This window comes from Bombina bombina, chromosome 8 (genome assembly GCF_027579735.1).
Source record: "Bombina bombina isolate aBomBom1 chromosome 8, aBomBom1.pri, whole genome shotgun sequence".
In the NCBI taxonomy this organism is placed as follows: domain Eukaryota; kingdom Metazoa; phylum Chordata; class Amphibia; order Anura; family Bombinatoridae; genus Bombina; species Bombina bombina.
In genome coordinates this window covers 198,450,926-198,468,446 of record NC_069506.1, presented here as the reverse complement: position 1 = coordinate 198,468,446, position 17,521 = coordinate 198,450,926, and the positions used below count along the sequence as shown (strand labels likewise).

Sequence of the window (17,521 nt, the reverse complement as noted above, 5' to 3'; positions counted from 1 at the left end):
AAACTTTAACTGCATTAAATTAGTTGAATATTTGAAATATGCTTATTATGGAGACATCTTGTTTATTGTTAAGCAACATATCATGTGATCATCATGTTAGAATGTAGGCAGAGTACTACAATGATAATGGGCTTGATCACATCACAGCACAAAATGATCCCTAGTTGATCATTTCTGCTTTGGAAATGTTACCAGTATTTAATTATTTTAATCATAGTTCAATATCCTTCCAATATCAATTATAAATATGAAAGTGATTTTCTGAAATTAGAGCATGTGACTTTGAAACCCCCCTTCCCCAAATTAAATGTGATACTTAAAGGGACACTGAACCCAATTTTTTTTTAATGATAGAGCATGCAATTTTAAGCAACTTTCTAATTTACTCCTATTATCAATTTTTCTTTGTTCTCTTGCTATCTTTATTTGAAAAAAAGGCATCTAAGCTAAGGAGCCAGACAATTTTTGGTTCAGAACACTCGACAGCACTTTTTAAATGGTGGGTGCATGTAGCCACCAATCAGCAAACACAACCCAGGTTGTGAACCAAAAATGGGCCAGCTCCTAAACTTACATTCTTGCTTTTGAAAAAAGATAGCACAAGAATGAAGAAAAATTGATAATAGGAGTAAATTAGAAAGTTGTTTAAAATTGCATGCTCTATCTGAATCATTAAAGAAAAAATTTAGGTTGTGCCCCTTTAGTTTTACATCTGTGGATCATGGCTTTGAGTGCAATCTGCAATAAATAGTTCTCATGGTTGCATTGGTCCCTTGGTTTCAGTATGCAGCAATTCCATAACAGTGGGGTATACAGTCCCTCAGACAATTACCACTATTGTTGGTCAAATGGACAAGGAAACAGATAGCCCTCAAACCCAGGAAAAGCTAGGCCTCATGACATTATAGAGCATACATTCAGAAGCTCATTACAGAGCTTTTATATGCTTTACTTAAAGGAACACAAAACCCACATTTTTCTTGTATGATTTATAAAGAGCATATATTATATATATTATAAGTGTTGCGCTAAACTTAGTGTGGGTCGCACTCACTCAAAATACCGTACACATTTAAAATCCTTTCTAAGAATTTTAAAATGCAATAATGTGCTTAAAGTGAAAGACAATCCCAATGGCAATTTTTTTTTTGCTAAGAGGTGACGTTTTCTCCCAAGGGCGCCAAGCCGCATCTACTGCACGGCTATTGGCTAAGAGGGGAAAACGTCACCTCTCAAGCAAAACAGCAATCTTGCGTGGGCTTCCTTAACAGCTCAGAACGGCAATCGGTTGAAACAAATAAAGGAGCTTTCTACATAAAGTATTTTACGCTTCATGAATGAAAGTCCCCTTTATTTAATTAATCCTAGCGTTTCAAAAACGCTAGGGTTGACTTTCACTTTAACTGTGTTTTTACTGTATATAATTTACATTCCAATGTTCTTCATTTAGAAGAAAATGTTCTTTGTATTTTTAAATATTTATATATTTCTATATACAGGCATATCTCATTTTATTGTTCTTCGCTTTATTGCGCTTCACAGATATTGCTCTTTTTACAAATTGAAGGTTTGTGGCAACCCTGTGTCGAGCAAGGTTATCGGTGCCATTTTTCCAGTATATATACACATATAAGCACATAAATACACCTGAATACCCATATTTAAACACCTATATATAAGCGCCACCAGCAAAAAGATTATAACTCACTGAAGGCTCAGATGATGATTAGCATTCTTTTTTGCAATAAGTGTTTTGTTTTTTTTTAATTAAGGTATGTACATTGATTTTTAGACATAATGCTATTGCACCCTTAATAGACTACAGTATAGTGTAAATATAACTTTTATATGCACTGGGAAACAAAAAAAGTAGTCTGGAACCAAACCCGCAATATCTCTGAGGTACGTCTGTATATATATATATATATATATATATATATATATATATACATATACAGTATATATATATACATACAGTATATATATATATATATATATATATATATATATATCTGTACATATATCTAGTCCTGTATATATTCATATAGGCCTAGATTTAGAGTTTGGCGGTAGCCGTGAAAACCAGCGTTAGAGGCTCCTAACGCTGGTTTTAGGCTACCGCCGGTATTTGGAGTCACTCAAAATAGGGTCATAAGCTCACTTTTCAGCCGCGACTTTTCCATACCGCAGATCCCCTTACGTAAATTACGTATCCTATCTTTTCAATGGGATCTTCCTAACTCCGGTATTTAGAGTCGTTTCTGAAGTGAGCGTTAGAGCTCTACCGACAAAACTCCAGCCGCAGAAAAAAAGCAGGAGTTAAGAGCTTTCTGGGCTAACGCCGGTTCATAAAGCTCTTAACTACTGTACCCTAAAGTACACTAACACCCATAAACTACCTATGTACCCCTAAACCGAGGTCCCCCCACATCGCCGCCACTTGAATTTTTTTTTTAACCCCTAATCTGCCGACCGCAAAGCGCCGCCAGCTAAATTATCCCTATGTACCCCTAATCTGCTGCCCCTAACCCCGCCGACCCCTGTATTATATTTATTAACCCCTAATCTGCCCCCCACAACGTCGCCGCCAGCTACTTACAATAATTAACCCCTAATCTGCCGACCGCAAAGCGCCGCCACCTACATTATAGCTATGTACCCCTAATCTGCTGCCCCTAACATCGCCAACCCCTGTATTATATTTATTAACCCCTAACCTGCCCCCCTCAACATCGCCTCCACCTGCCTACACTGATTAACCCCTAATCTGCCGAGCGGACCGCACCGCTACTATAATAAATGTATTAACCCCTAATCCGCATCACTAACCCTATCATAAATAGTATTAACCCCTAATCTGCCCTCCCTAACATCGCCGACACCTAACTTCAATTATTAACCCCTAATCTGCCGACCGGAGCTCACCGCTACTATAATAAATGGATTAACCCCTAAAGCTAAGTCTAACCCTAACACTAACACCCCTCTAAGTTAAATATAATTTAAATCTAACGAAATTAATTAACTCTTATTAAATAAATTAATCCTATTTAAAGCTAAATACTTACCTGTAAAATAAATCCTAATATAGCTACAATATAAATTATAATTACATTGTAGCTATTTTAGGATTAATATTTATTTTACAGGCAACTTTGTAATTATTTTAACCAGGTACAATAGCTATTAAATAGTTAAGAACTATTTAATAGTTACCTAGTTAAAATAATAACAAAATTACCTGTAAAATAAATCCTAACCTAAGTTATAATTAAACCTAACACTACCCTATCAATAAATTAATTAAATAAAATACCTACAATTACCTACAATAAAACCTAACACTACACTATCAATAAATAAATTAAATAAAATACCTACAATTACCTACAATAAAACATAACACTACACTATCAATAAATAAATTAAATACAATTCCTACAAATAACTACAATGAAATAAACTAACTAAAGTACAAAAAATAAAAAAGAACTAAGTTACAAAAAATAAAAAAATATTTACAAACATCAGAAAAATATTACAACAATTTTAAACTAATTTCACCTACTCTAAGCCCCCTAATAAAATAACAAAGACCCCCAAAATAAAAAAAATGCCCTACCCTATTCTAAATTAATAAAGTTAAAAGCTCTTTTACCTTACCAGCCCTGAACAGGGCCCTTTGCGGGGCATGCCCCAAGAAAATCAGCTCTTTTGCCTGTAAAAAAAAACATACAATACCCCCCCCAACATTACAACCCACCACCCACATACCCCTAATCTAACCCAAACCCCCCTTAAATAAACCTAACACTAAGCCCCTGAAGATCTTCCTACCTTGTCTTCACCTCAACAGGTATCACCGATCCGTCCTGGCATCCGGTGCTGAAGAGGTCCAGAAGAGGCTCCAAAGTCTTCCTCCTATCCGGCAAGAAGAGGACATCCGGACCGGCAAACATCTTCATCCAAGCGGCATCTTCTATCATCTTCCATCCGGTGCGGAGCGGGTCCATCTTGAAGCAGCTGACGCGGATCCATCCTCTTCTTTCGGCGTCTCCCGACGAATGACGGTTCCTTTAAGGGACGTCATCCAAGATGGCGTCCCTCGAATTCCGATTGGCTGATAGGATTCAGCCAATCAGAATCAAGTTCAATCCGATTGGCTGATCCAATCAGCCAATCAGATTGAGCTCACATTCTATTGGCTGATCGGAACAGCCAATAGAATGCGAGCTCAATCTAATTGGCTGATTGGATCAGCCAATCGGATTGAACTTGATTCTGATTGGCTGATTCCATCAGCCAATCAGAATATTCCTACCTTAATTCCGATTGGCTGATAGAATCCTATCAGCCAATCGGAATTCGAGGGACGCCATCTTGGATGACGTCATTTAAAGGAACCGTCATTCGTCGTTCAGTCGTCGGGCCGGATGGATGTTCCGCGCTGGAGGTCTTCAGGATCCTGCCGCTTCGCTCCGGATGGAAGACCATAGAAGATGCCGCCTGGATGAAGACTTCAATCGGATGGAAGATCCTCTTCTGCCCCGCTTGGATGAAGACTTCGACCGGATCATGGACCTCTTCAGCCCCCCGCTTGGGCTTGGATCAGGACATCGGAGGAGCTCTTCAGGACGGATCGGTGAACCTGGATGGTGAAGACAAGGTAGGAAGATCTTCAGGGGCTTAGTGTTAGGTTTATTTAAGGGGGGTTTGGGTTAGATTAGGGGTATGTGGGTGGTGGGTTGTAATGTTGGGGGGGGTATTGTATGTTTTTTTTTACAGGCAAAAGAGCTGATTTTCTTGGGGCATGCCCCGCAAAGGGCCCTGTTCAGGGCTGGTAAGGTAAAAGAGCTTTTAACTTTATTAATTTAGAATAGGGTAGGGCATTTTTTTATTTTGGGGGTCTTTGTTATTTTATTAGGGGGCTTAGAGTAGGTGTTATTAGTTTAAAATTGTTGTAATATTTTTCTGATGTTTGTAAATATTTTTTTATTTTTTGTAACTTAGTTCTTTTTTATTTTTTGTACTTTAGTTAGTTTATTTCATTGTAGTTATTTGTAGGAATTGTATTTAATTTATTTATTGATAGTGTAGTGTTAGGTTTTATTGTAGATAATTGTAGGTATTTTATTTAATTAATTTATTGATAGGGTAGTGTTAGGTTTAATTATAACTTAGGTTAGGATTTATTTTACAGGTAATTTTGTAATTATTTTAACTAGGTAACTATTAAATAGTTCTTAACTATTTAATAGCTATTGTACCTGGTTAAAATAAATACAAAGTTGCCTGTAAAATAAATATTAATCCTAAAATAGCTACAATATAATTATAATTTATATTGTAGCTATATTAGGATTTCTTTTACAGGTAAGTATTTAGCTTTAAATAGGAATAATTTATTTAATAAGAGATAATTAATTTCGTTAGATGTAAATTATATTTAAGTTAGGGGGGTGTTAGTGTTAGGGTTAGACTTAGCTTTAGGGGTTAATCCATTTATTATAGTAGCGGTGAGCTCCGGTCGGCAGATTAGGGGTTAATAATTGAAGTTAGGTGTCGGCGATGTTAGGGAGGGCAGATTAGGGGTTAATACTATTTATTATAGGGTTAGTGAGGCGGATTAGGGGTTAATAACTTTATTATAATAGCGGTGCGGTGCGGTCCGCTCGGCAGATTAGGGGTTAATAAGTGTAGGCAGGTGTCGGCGACGTTGAGGGGGGCAGATTAGGGGTTAATAAATATAATATAGGGGTCGGCGGTGTTAGGGGCAGCAGATTAGGGGTACATAGGGATAATGTAAGTTGCGGCGGTTTATGGAGCGGCAGATTAGGGGTTAATAATATAATGCAGGGGTCAGCGATAGCGGGGGCGGCAGATTAGGGGTTAATAAGTGTAAGGTTAGGGGTGTTTAGACTCGGGGTACATGTTAGGGTGTTAGGTGCAGACGTAGGAAGTGTTTCCCCATAGGAAACAATGGGGCTGCGTTAGGAGCTGAACGCGGCTTTTTTGCAGCTGTTAGGTTTTTTTTCAGCTCAAACAGCCCCATTGTTTCCTATGGGGGAATTGTGCACGAGCACGTTTTTGAGGCTGGCCGCGTCCGTAAGCAACTCTGGTATCGAGAGTTGCAGTTGCGTTAAATATGCTCTACGCTCCTTTTTTGGAGCCTAACGCAGCATTTTTTTGGACTCTCGATACCAGAGTTATTTTTATGGTGCGGCCAGAAAAAAGCCCGCGTAGCTAACGCACCCCCTTGGCCGCCAAACTCCAAATCTAGCTGATAGATAGTATGGTATAGATATATATATATATATATATATATATATATATATATATATATTACAAATAATTAATTTAGAAATAATATAGAATATAATGTAGAAACATATATAGAAATTATTATATAAATATATATTTAAAACTAAAAATATTTTTTTCTTCTATGTGAAAAACATTGGAATGTAAAATGTTTTTACTACCTTTAGGTTTAATGTTGTACGTCTAATGTGGTGTAGGTCTTATGTGGCGCACTCCACTGAAGTCTTTGGAGAGAAGAAGTTAACGCAGTTGTAATATCCGAATGTCCAGAAGTTAGCGTGCATCAGATTATTCTTCTGTGAAAAGCACTCTTTCAACTTGTAATACAGGTTTTGGCCCGCAAGTGAAAAAAACAAATTAGCGCACCACTTGTAATCTGGTCCCAAATCATATCTAATGTAGTAAGGATATTAACAACAAATAAAGAAACAGAAAAAATCTTCATTTGTTGCAAACTGTAGTTGGTCACACTTTTAGTGCTCACAAACATTTTTCTCTCAGCTTGTTCAGCCAGTCTGCTATTTTATTTTGACCAATGATTGTACTTATGTAAATATAAGACATATGACCTCTTACGGTTCAGCCATTAGAATAAACAAATACAATATAGTGCTGCTTAGTCAGTGATTCAAAATGACTCATTATGTACGTCTCTTTTAGGTTACAAAAGCACAATAACATTGAGTTTGGTTTAAGTGGTGCTATCGTTTGGGCAATTAAGGTACACTTGTCTTTCTAATGAAAGTCCTTCTTAACAAGTATCAGAATTCAATGGATGAAATTTCTGCAAAACAAACAAAGCCGTTCTTAGTACAAAATCTAAACCAATAAAATCAAAATTCACCTTGAACTGCATTAGTAAATAGATAGAAATTATGCAATATTTATGGCTTTAAAACAAAAATGAAAGCAATATTTATTTTTCAAAACTTTACTTTTTTGAAGGGTATGTGCAGGTCAAGTGTACACTGTCTTTATTCTTGCCTGTCATATAGCATTACATATTAAAGGCACGCTTAAGTTAGCTACAACAAGTGCACTCAGTAGATATATAATTTTTTTTCTTGCAATTTACATAATCATATTTTTTCTGCTGTGTTTGTGGATCTACACTTATTTATTTCTTGATATGATATGTCTTAAAGGGGCAGTGTAGTCAAAATTAAATTTTCATGATTCAGATAGGGCATGCAATTTTAAACAGCTTTCCAATCTACTTTTATCAACAGATTTGCTTTGTTCTCTTGGTATTCTTAGCTGAACGCTAAACCTAGGTACTGTATGCTCATATGCTAATTTCTAAGCCTTTGAAGGCAGCCTCTTATCTGAATGCATTTGACAGTTTTTCAGTTAGAGGGCGTTAGTTCATATGTGCCATAGAAATAACAATGTGCTCACGCTTGTGGAGTAACTTTTTTTTTCTAATACCTGAGACCTCATATCTTTGAGCCCTTATAACTTTTGTGTGGAATATTTTTTTGTAATAATTGTTATTAGTGCTATTATGAGAGTGTACTTTGTAATGTATTTTTGATGTGTTTTGTGCAACTTTTTTGTTTTGCAATACAGTTAACCAGAGCTCTGAAGTTGCTGTAATCATTCTTGCATAAATTCTTGATTGCGCTCAAGCGACCACATTTGATATTAACTCGTAATATGAGTGATAAGAGATTCAGATAGATCATGCAGTTTTAAGACACTTTCCAATTTACTTCCATTACCTAATTTTGCACAGTATTTTTATATTCACACTTTCTGGGGAACAAGATCCAACTGAGCATGTGCACAAGCTCACAGGGTATACTATACTAGTCTGTGATTGGTTGTTGTCTGTCACATGATACAGGGGGCCAGAAAATGGGATAAAAAATAAATTTGTCTGAAAAAAATCTACTGCTTATTTGAAATTCAGAGTAGGTGTTAAATCATTGTCTTTTTATTATGCACCTTTTAATTATGCAATTCTACTACGTTGAGTGGTCATTTAGCTAATCAAGAGATAAATATAGACCATACTTTTTGTAATACTTATACATAAGCATTCAATGCTATTTACAACAAACTATTTTTAATGAAGCACCTTATAAGGGGCATGAATTCAAGTCCCTACTTTTCAAAATGAAATATAAGATTTTATTTTCAATTCCACAATTTGATGTTCTCAAACATTTGTATCTAACAGGAACTACTGTATATACCTTAAAAATACATTGATGGATTTTTCATCATAGTAATACAAAAACTGAGATCCTTGAATGATACATAATAACTTAGTAGATGAGGTTGAAAGCAGACACAAGTCCATCAAGTGTAACCTATGCAGATCCTATTTAATATACAATAAATAAGCTGCCAATTGAACTTAAAATAATACAATTAGAAAGTTGACTCGTTTAACACAAGCAGTCATATCTCTTAATTCTGTTTTTAGCTAGAAATGTATCTACACTATTTTGAAATATATCTAAGATGTTGGCATTCACTACCTCCTTAGGCAAGACGTTCCACAATTTGATTGCTTTAGACTTACATTGAAATTTTTTTTATTTTGCTGGAGATTAAATCTCATTTCCTCTAGCCTTAAAATGTGTCCTCTTGTAACAAACAATTGTTTTGAAATAAACAAAGCTTCTACCAACTATGGGCTCAATTTATCAATCAAGGGCGGACAGGGGCGTACATATTTGCCCCTGTCCACCCCAACTCTCCTTTTGCGCTTACATGCAACCCCTCTCCCTGCCCGCACTTGGCCATTCACGTGCAGGTGGATGCTGTCAATCTCCATGGTTGGACGAGACCAGGGAGAATTAAATTCTCCACCTAAGAAGTACGGAAACAGCTGATGATCGCTGCTTGATACATTCTGGCTGCAGGTTCTGTTGTGAGAACTTGCAGTTGAAGGGGAGAGAAGGGCTTGATAAACCGAGCCCTATATATATTGTCCTTGACTATATTTGTATAAAGTAATCATATCACCTCTCAAGTGCCTTTTTCGAGAGTAAACATTTCCAATTTAGCTAACCTCTTTTCACAGTCTAAATCCTCTACTCCCCTTATTAATTTTGTGACCTTTCTCTGAAATGTTTCTAATTTTGCAATGTCCCTTTTTAATATATGTCCCAAGAACGGCACTCCCTACTCAATTCTTCAATTGCATGTATGTGTCTTTTAATACATGATAGTTTCTTATTAGCCTTAGAAGCAGCTGCCTTGAATTGCATACTCCTTCTTGGCTTGCTATCTAAATTTACACCTAAATCCTTTGACTTCTGTTTTACCAAATCCAATCCCTTTAAATAGTAGTAGTAGCCTTCATATTTTTACTTCCAAAATGTGGAATCTTAAATTTAACAGTATTAATTCTCAGCCACAATTTACCAGCACATTGTTCAATTTTTTTGTAAAATCCTCATAACTAAAATGTTACAAACTCATAACTAAAATGTTACAAACTACACTAACACCCATAAACTACCTATTAACCCCTAAACCACCATTACCAACATCGCAATTACTATATAAAACACATTAACCCCTAATCCGCCACACACCCACATCGCCAACACTATATAAAGCTATTAACCCCTAAACCACCAGCCCCCACATCGCTACTACTATAATAAACCTATTAACCCATTAAACAACGGCCCGACACATCGCAAATCACTAAATTAAGCTATTAACCCCTACACCTAACACCCCCTAACGTTAACTTTAATGTACAATATAACTATCTTAAGATAAATAAAAACACCTGTGAAATAAAAAAACCTAAGATTAAACTATAAACAAACCTAACATAACTATTTTAATAAAATAAACTACAAATAAAAAAACCTAAATTACAAGATTAAAATAACCTAACACTATGACAATTTTTTTTTACAAATTTTAAAAAACCTATCACTACGAAACAATAAATAAAATCTAACATTACTAAAAAATAAAAACGCTAAAATTATGGGAACCCCCCCCCCCCCCCCACTAAGATTACAAAAAATAATAAACTAAATGATCCAATTTGATTTAAACAGCCAACAGGATTTAGGCAGCTCTCATCCTATTGGCTGATTTGAATTTCTCAGCCAATAGGAATGCAATGGTACCCCAATATAAAAGGGGTATCTTGCATTCAAGCTTCAGTGTGCGGCGGTCAATCGCATGAAGAGGAGGTTCTGCGCTGGATGTTGCGGCCGGTCCTAGACAGCTCCGTGCCGCCACAGCACCACCCCATCGGGATGAAGATAGAAGATGTCCCCGCAATGGAGGAATATGTAGCCGCCTGGATGAAGACTTCTTGCCGCCTGGATCAAGATCAATGTCCGCACTTCAGGAACTGTGAGTAGATTTCCTGGGGTTAGTGTTAGGGTTTTTTTTGGGTGTTTTTTTTTTTAGATTAGGGATTTTTATTTTAATGGGCAGTAAAAAGAGATGAATGCCCTTTTAAGGCCAATTTCCATACAAATGCCCCTTTAGGGGCAATGGGTAGTTTAGGATTTTTTAGAGATAGGTTTTTTTATTTTGGGGGGTTGGTTGGGGGTTTTTACTTTTAGTGGTCACTCAGTAATTTTTAAAGCTAAAAGAGCTGTTTAACCCCTTAACGACCAACATCGTACAGGGTACATCATACAAAAACTAGTCGTTAACGACCAACGACGTCAGGGGTTTCAAGCAGTGGAAGCGATCCTGATCGCTTCCAGCCGCTTTCAAGGTATTGCCATTATGCGTCGATATTGAGACATCACTGCAATACCTTTTTTTACACACTGATGCAGAGAGAGCCACTCTGCATTCGCCAGCGGTGTCGATCATTGGTGGGTGGGAGCCACTGCAGGGAGGCGGGTTGGGTGGCCCATCGCTGGTGAACTTCAGGCCAGCAGTGGATAATCACTCCAGTGTGCGCGCGGGGGGCCTATGTGCGCATGTGTGTGCGCGTGTGCCATTGATCTGCCATATGAAGTGGTGCGAGAGGGTGGTGGGAGGAGAGGGTGAGAGGGAGGGGGGAAATAATGTTGGGAAAGGGATCTCGGGTGGGGTAGGGCATTGAGGGGGGGACAGCTATACTACAGAAAAAGTGGGAATAACAGAAAAAAAAGCACAATTTTATTTCAAGTGGGTACTCGCAGACAGCTGCCAGTACCCAAAATGGTGGCAAATAGTTAGTGGGGGAGGGTTAGCGAGCTGTTGGGTGGTAAGGGGGGATCCTACACTGCAGAAAATATATAATTTAAAAAAATAAAATAAAAAAACAAAAAACAAAACCTTTTTATTTTTAAACTGGCAGACTTTCTGCCAGTACTAAAGATGGCGGTAACAATAGTGAGGTGGGGAGGGAAGAGAGCTGTTTGAGAGTGGTCACGGGGGGATCAAGGGGTGGGATGTGTCAGGTGGGAGGCTGATCTTTACACTAAAGCTAAAATTAACCCTTCAAGCTCCCTACAAGCTACCTAATTAACCCCTTTATTGCTAGGCATAATACACGTGTGGTGCTCAGCAGCATTTTGCGGCCTTCTAATTACCAAAAAGCAATGCCAAAGCCATATATGTCTGCTATTTCTGAACAAAGAAGATCCCAGGGAAGCATTTTCAACCTTTTGTGCCATAATTGCACAAGCTGTTTGTAAATAATTTCAGTGAGAAACTTAAAGTTTGTGAAAAAGTGAACTTTTTTTTTTCATTTTCGCATTTGGCGGTGAAATGGTGGCAAGAAATATACCAAAATGGGCATAGATCAATATTTTGGGTTGTCTACTAAAAATATATATATACATGTGAAAGGTTATTCAGGAATTCCTGACAGATATCAGTGTTCCAATGTAAAAAATGGTTTGAAAATAGCAAAGTGCTACTTGTATTTATTGCCCTATAACTTGCAAAAAAAAGCAAAGAACATGTAAATATTGGGTATTTCTAAACTCAGGACAAAATTTAGAAACTATTTAGCATTGTTGTTATTTGGTGGTTGTAGATGTGTAACAAATTTTTGGGGTCAAAGTTAGAAAAAGTGTGTTTTTTCAACTTTTTATCATATTTTATAATTTTTTATAGTAAATTATAAGATATGATAAAAAACAATGGTGTCTTTAAAAGTCCATTTAATGGCGAGTAAAACGTTATATAATATGTGTGGGTACAGTAAATGAGTAAGAGGAAAATTACAGCTAAACACAAACACAGCAGAAATGTAAAAATAGCCCTGGTCCTTAAGGGTAAGAAAATTGAAAAATGGTCTGGTCCTTAAGGGGTTAACTTAAGGCAATGCCCTACAAGAGGCCCTTTTAAGGGATATTGGTAGCTTATTGTTATGTTAGGGGGTGTTTTTATTTTGGGGTGACTTTTTTGTTTTTATAGGGCTATTAGATTAGGAGTAATTTTTATTATTTTGGATAGTTTTGTTTATAATTTTTTGTAATCTTAGTTGTTGTTTTTTTCATAGTGTTAGGTTATTTTAATCTTGTAATTAAGTTTTTTGTGTTTTTAGTTTATTTTATTTTCTTAAAATAGTTATGTTAGGTTTATTTATAGTTTAATCTTAGTTTTTTTATTTCACATGTAAGTTTTTATTTATTTTAAGATAGTTATATTGTAAATTGAATTTAAAGTTGGGGGGTTGTTAGGCTTAGGGGTTAATAGTTTAATTTAGTGATTTGCAATGTGGGGGTTAATAGGTTTCGTTTATTAGTAGCGATGTGGGAGGCCGGCGGTTTAGGGGTTAATAGGTTTAGAGACTAGGGTTTTATGTGAGGGTGCTAGGTTTTAACATAACTTTCTTTTCCCCATAGACATCAATGGGGTTGCGTTATGGCGATCGCCATACCGTGATCGCAAGTGTTTATTTTTTTTCTGACACTTTCTCCCCATTGATGTCTATGGTGGGAAGTGTGCATGAGCACGTAAAGTCAGACCTTGGGTTTTGTGCGGTATGGTTTTGGCTTAACTTGTAACAGCAGCGCTATGGAAAGTGCGATAACGCTATTTTTTACGTTATTTACGCACCCAGTTTAGCGCACAACTTGTAATCTTGGTGAATGTATGTATTTTTAAATATATATTTCTATATATATATATCTAATAATGTTCTAGCAAAATACATATCTATACCTTTATATCTAAAGGAATAGATATACAGGTAGATAGATAGATAGATAGATAGATAGATAGATAGATAGATAGATACTGTATATATATATATATATATATGTATTTACAATAAAAAAATATTGCTTTGTATGCGAAGAACATTGGAATATTGCATTTTCATAACTCCTTTTGGGTTAGCACGTGAGTATAGGTTTTTTTTCAGTTTGCGCTCTCCATTGACTTCTATGGGGAGATGTTAACACAGTGATATTTGGTTAGCGCACATCGGGTTTCGCTCACATCCAATCTGTCTATTTTCATTTTGAAATACAAGCGCAAACTGCCGCACGCAAAAAGCTACGTCTATCGATGCTAATACGCGTTATCTAGCCCTAATTACTTTTGTCCAATCTAATTATGATCCATTGGCTACATCTTGTTGCTCCTTGTCAGTTATCTAGTTATTTATCTGAGCTACAATTTTCAGCTATTCACAGTTCCTCAATTTTGTACAACAAGGTCTCATGTGACACTGTATCAAAAACCATACAAGTACATTGCATTAACTATTCACTAATATCTACTTTTGTGCATCTTGAAACATTAAATAGTTTTTTTATGTAAATATGTATCTATATGTGCTAAATATACTGTATGTATACAAATTTTCTTGTTTTAATTCCTGTTTTCCCATTGTGAAGTAAGAAAAATATATTTCTGATAAGATTTAACCTCTCTGTTAAAGATTGCAGGGTGTTGCCATATGTTGTTGCTTTTAGACAATTGGATCACTATTGATGATTTGACTATTATATAACGGCACTCCTACATCACTACCTAGAAGTAAGACAAGCATAGTCTAATGAAAAAAGTCAGATCCGTATAGCCTGCTTGTCCACTCTTGCAATTAAAAAAAAAAATCTATAAAAATGTGTCAATTTTAACAGTTGATTCCAAAACACCAGCTTTTTTTGATGCACTCTATGTTCTATACATGGTAATACAACAGGTATATAATAACAGTGTCAATATGAACTAGAAACAAATAGTTGGTTCAGACTCTAAGCCTACAGCTTCTACACTGTAATGGGATTACACAAATGTATAAATAGATTCTGAATTACATGTAAATATAAATAATGTGTGTGTACAAAGGCCTATGTGAAGATGGATATTGAATGTGCTATGTGTAAGATAAACTATAGCCACAAGGGTTTAAAAAGTATTTGTTAAAATTCAGCATTTTTCAAAATAATCAAAATATAATGATAATGAGCTATTTTGTTTACAACACCCCAGTAGCCCACACGCTTGAAGTCTCAAGACTAAAAAAAGCAAAATAAGCCCAGTGCAAAATCAAATTTTGATTACAATGTAAATTTCAGCTGCTTTAAAAAGGAAATATTTGTTAGATGAACACGACTATAATTTACATTTTTGTTAAGTTCCATTTATGAAGGCAAGAACCTTTAGCAAGTAAGCACTCTACAATTTATCATCTGGAAATTAACAAAGTGAAATGAACATGCACAAATGATGTGTTAAATTACATAAAAGGGAAGCAAACAAGATAACTTTCATTATTTACAACATTCCATACTGTTATTAATCTGCAATATTACTAAGTTATTGAGAAGCTAATTTTTTAACATATATGTAAGATGTTTTATCCTGCTATTAAGAAAAATGAAGACAACATTAACATTATATCTTTGCTTCTATAAGTCTTGAGCAGTCTTATATGATATCATTGCTTATATTCATTTTTACTAGTAGATATAATTTTATTTACCAAATGTATATCTTTATTTAACCATTATGGGTTTGCTGGTACCAAAAACATAAACATTTTTAACATCTATTTTTTTAAACTTCTATTGCACAAATAGTTTTCACTTACCGAATCAATGCATTTGAGGTCACAGTCATACATAATACCAATAAGAACGTGGCGATCTTCATGGTGTTTGATTTTACTTCTTGAGTGCTTGTCTTAAACTTTAGTTTTATAAGTGGAAATAGATGTAGAAGTTACTTCCTTGTTCTCAGTACTTTTTTCTAAAGGTTCTTTAGTCAACTTTTGAATTTCATCACATCTTCACAGAGTTTGTACAAGCAAGTGGGCCGTCTGTCTGAAATCTCTTCTGTATAAATTAAAGAATTGGCTCCACTGACTGTCAGTCAACAGCCCTCGCATTTGTGCAAATGCTGAAGATTCCAGGTCCTGTGACTAATCATGAGGTTAAGCTGCTGACTGACAGTTGTACTGAGCTGTGTAACGGAAAGGGAAGTGGGTCAATGCTTATTAACACTTATTTAAACAGAGTTAGTTAACGTTCATCCCACAAAGATAAATTATATTATTGTGTTTCAAATTACTATTGTCCTACATTGACTTTTGAAATGCCACTTGTAATTACTAAAGCACATTTTACCCTATCATAATTAAATGTGGTGTTTTTCATAGGCTGTATGTGCAGTATCTCCCGTATAAAATGACCTGATTATTCATAAAAATGATGTTATGTACACACTGGAATGTAAAAAAGGGTCACACTCACATCTTAAGTTAGAGGGTAGCAGATTCAGGAGAAATATGAGGAAGCATTTTTTACAGAAAGGGTGGTGGATTCATGGAATAAACTTCCAATTGAGGTGGTAAACACAGGGAATGCAAAATAATTAAAAAATGCCTGGGACATGCATAAGGCTACCCTTAGATAACAGTAAATTGATATATGAGTAGACTTGGTGGGCCTTTTTGTTCTTTTCTACCATCAAATTCTATGTTTCTATGCTACTGATGGTAGTGGCTATGGAGAGGGCCGGTGCAAGGATTTTTGGCTACACAGGCAAACACACATTTTACCGCCCCTCCTCCCCCCCAATTTAAAAAAAATATATATTTCATTAATGTTCTAGTAATGTGTAATAGCTATAATGGTTAATTTCTGCATGACAATGTCCTAAAGTAGTGGCTCTGCACAACATACCAGGTAACAAAATTTACCTACACACACACATACAGTACATACATACTCTACATACTCATACACATACATAGTTTCACACATACACATTTACACACATACAGACACACACATACACACACACATTTATACATACATATACACATATTTAAACCTTTATTTATACACACATACACATTTACACCCACACAATACATATTTACACATATTTACACACACAAATTTGCACACACACAACCACATACACATTTATACACGTACATACACACACATATATATATTTACACACACAAACATGCATACATACACAATGACACAGACACACACAGACATATAATCAAACACACACACACACATATACAAACACACACACACATACACATATACAAACACACACACACACACACATATACAAACACACACAAATACACACACACATACACAGAAACACACACACACACACACATACAAACACAAACATATTCTGTCATAAACAATGTCCAACAATGTACTACAGTTGTTACAGATGTTCCTATAGGTGTAGCCTCTTAATCTCTATACCACTGGCGTGCATATCTCTATAGAGACTCAGACTAATCATCATTTATTAATAAGAATTCCTGGATGGCTCTTGGCTGTATTATTATTTAATTCTAAACCTACAAAGCTAATGCTATATAACAGTCAGTGTCACAGTCCAGCGAGCCCAGAGTTTCCTTTTTTATATATATTTTTTCATATATATCTAATGGCACCATTTTTTTTTCTTTCAACAGCACTAGCACACAGCACTACACGTGGTGCTATTAGATTTATATGAAAAAAATATATATAAAAAAGGAAACTGTGGTTTCACTGGTCTGTGACACTAACTGTTATACAGCATTAGCTTTGTGGGTTTAGAATTATACAGCCAGGAGCCATCCAGGAATTCTTATAAATAAACGATGATTAGTCTGAGTCCTATAGAGCTAGGCACTGTTGCACACTTGCACAGTCAGAGTCAGACATGATCTATTCAATACTTCAGACAGTGTCTACTCTGAAATAATACAGCCAGGACACAGGAGCCACCCAGGAATTCTTATAAATAAATCTTTAATAATAAATGATGCACCAAAACGCCAACC

At 35.7% G+C, this 17,521-nt stretch overlaps 1 protein-coding gene across 1 annotated transcript in view; it reads right to left on the bottom strand.

Moving 5' to 3' along the window:
* LOC128638707 (cathepsin D) overlaps positions 1-15,583 on the bottom strand; it is a 126,277-nt gene extending 110,694 nt beyond the window's left edge. Inside the window, exon 1 of the mRNA XM_053690830.1 lies at positions 15,302-15,583. Within this exon, the coding sequence (XP_053546805.1) occupies positions 15,302-15,363 (62 nt within the window). The 5' untranslated portion in view covers positions 15,364-15,583. The remainder of the gene's footprint in view (positions 1-15,301) is intronic.
* Between the last annotated feature and the right edge of the window lie 1,938 nt (positions 15,584-17,521).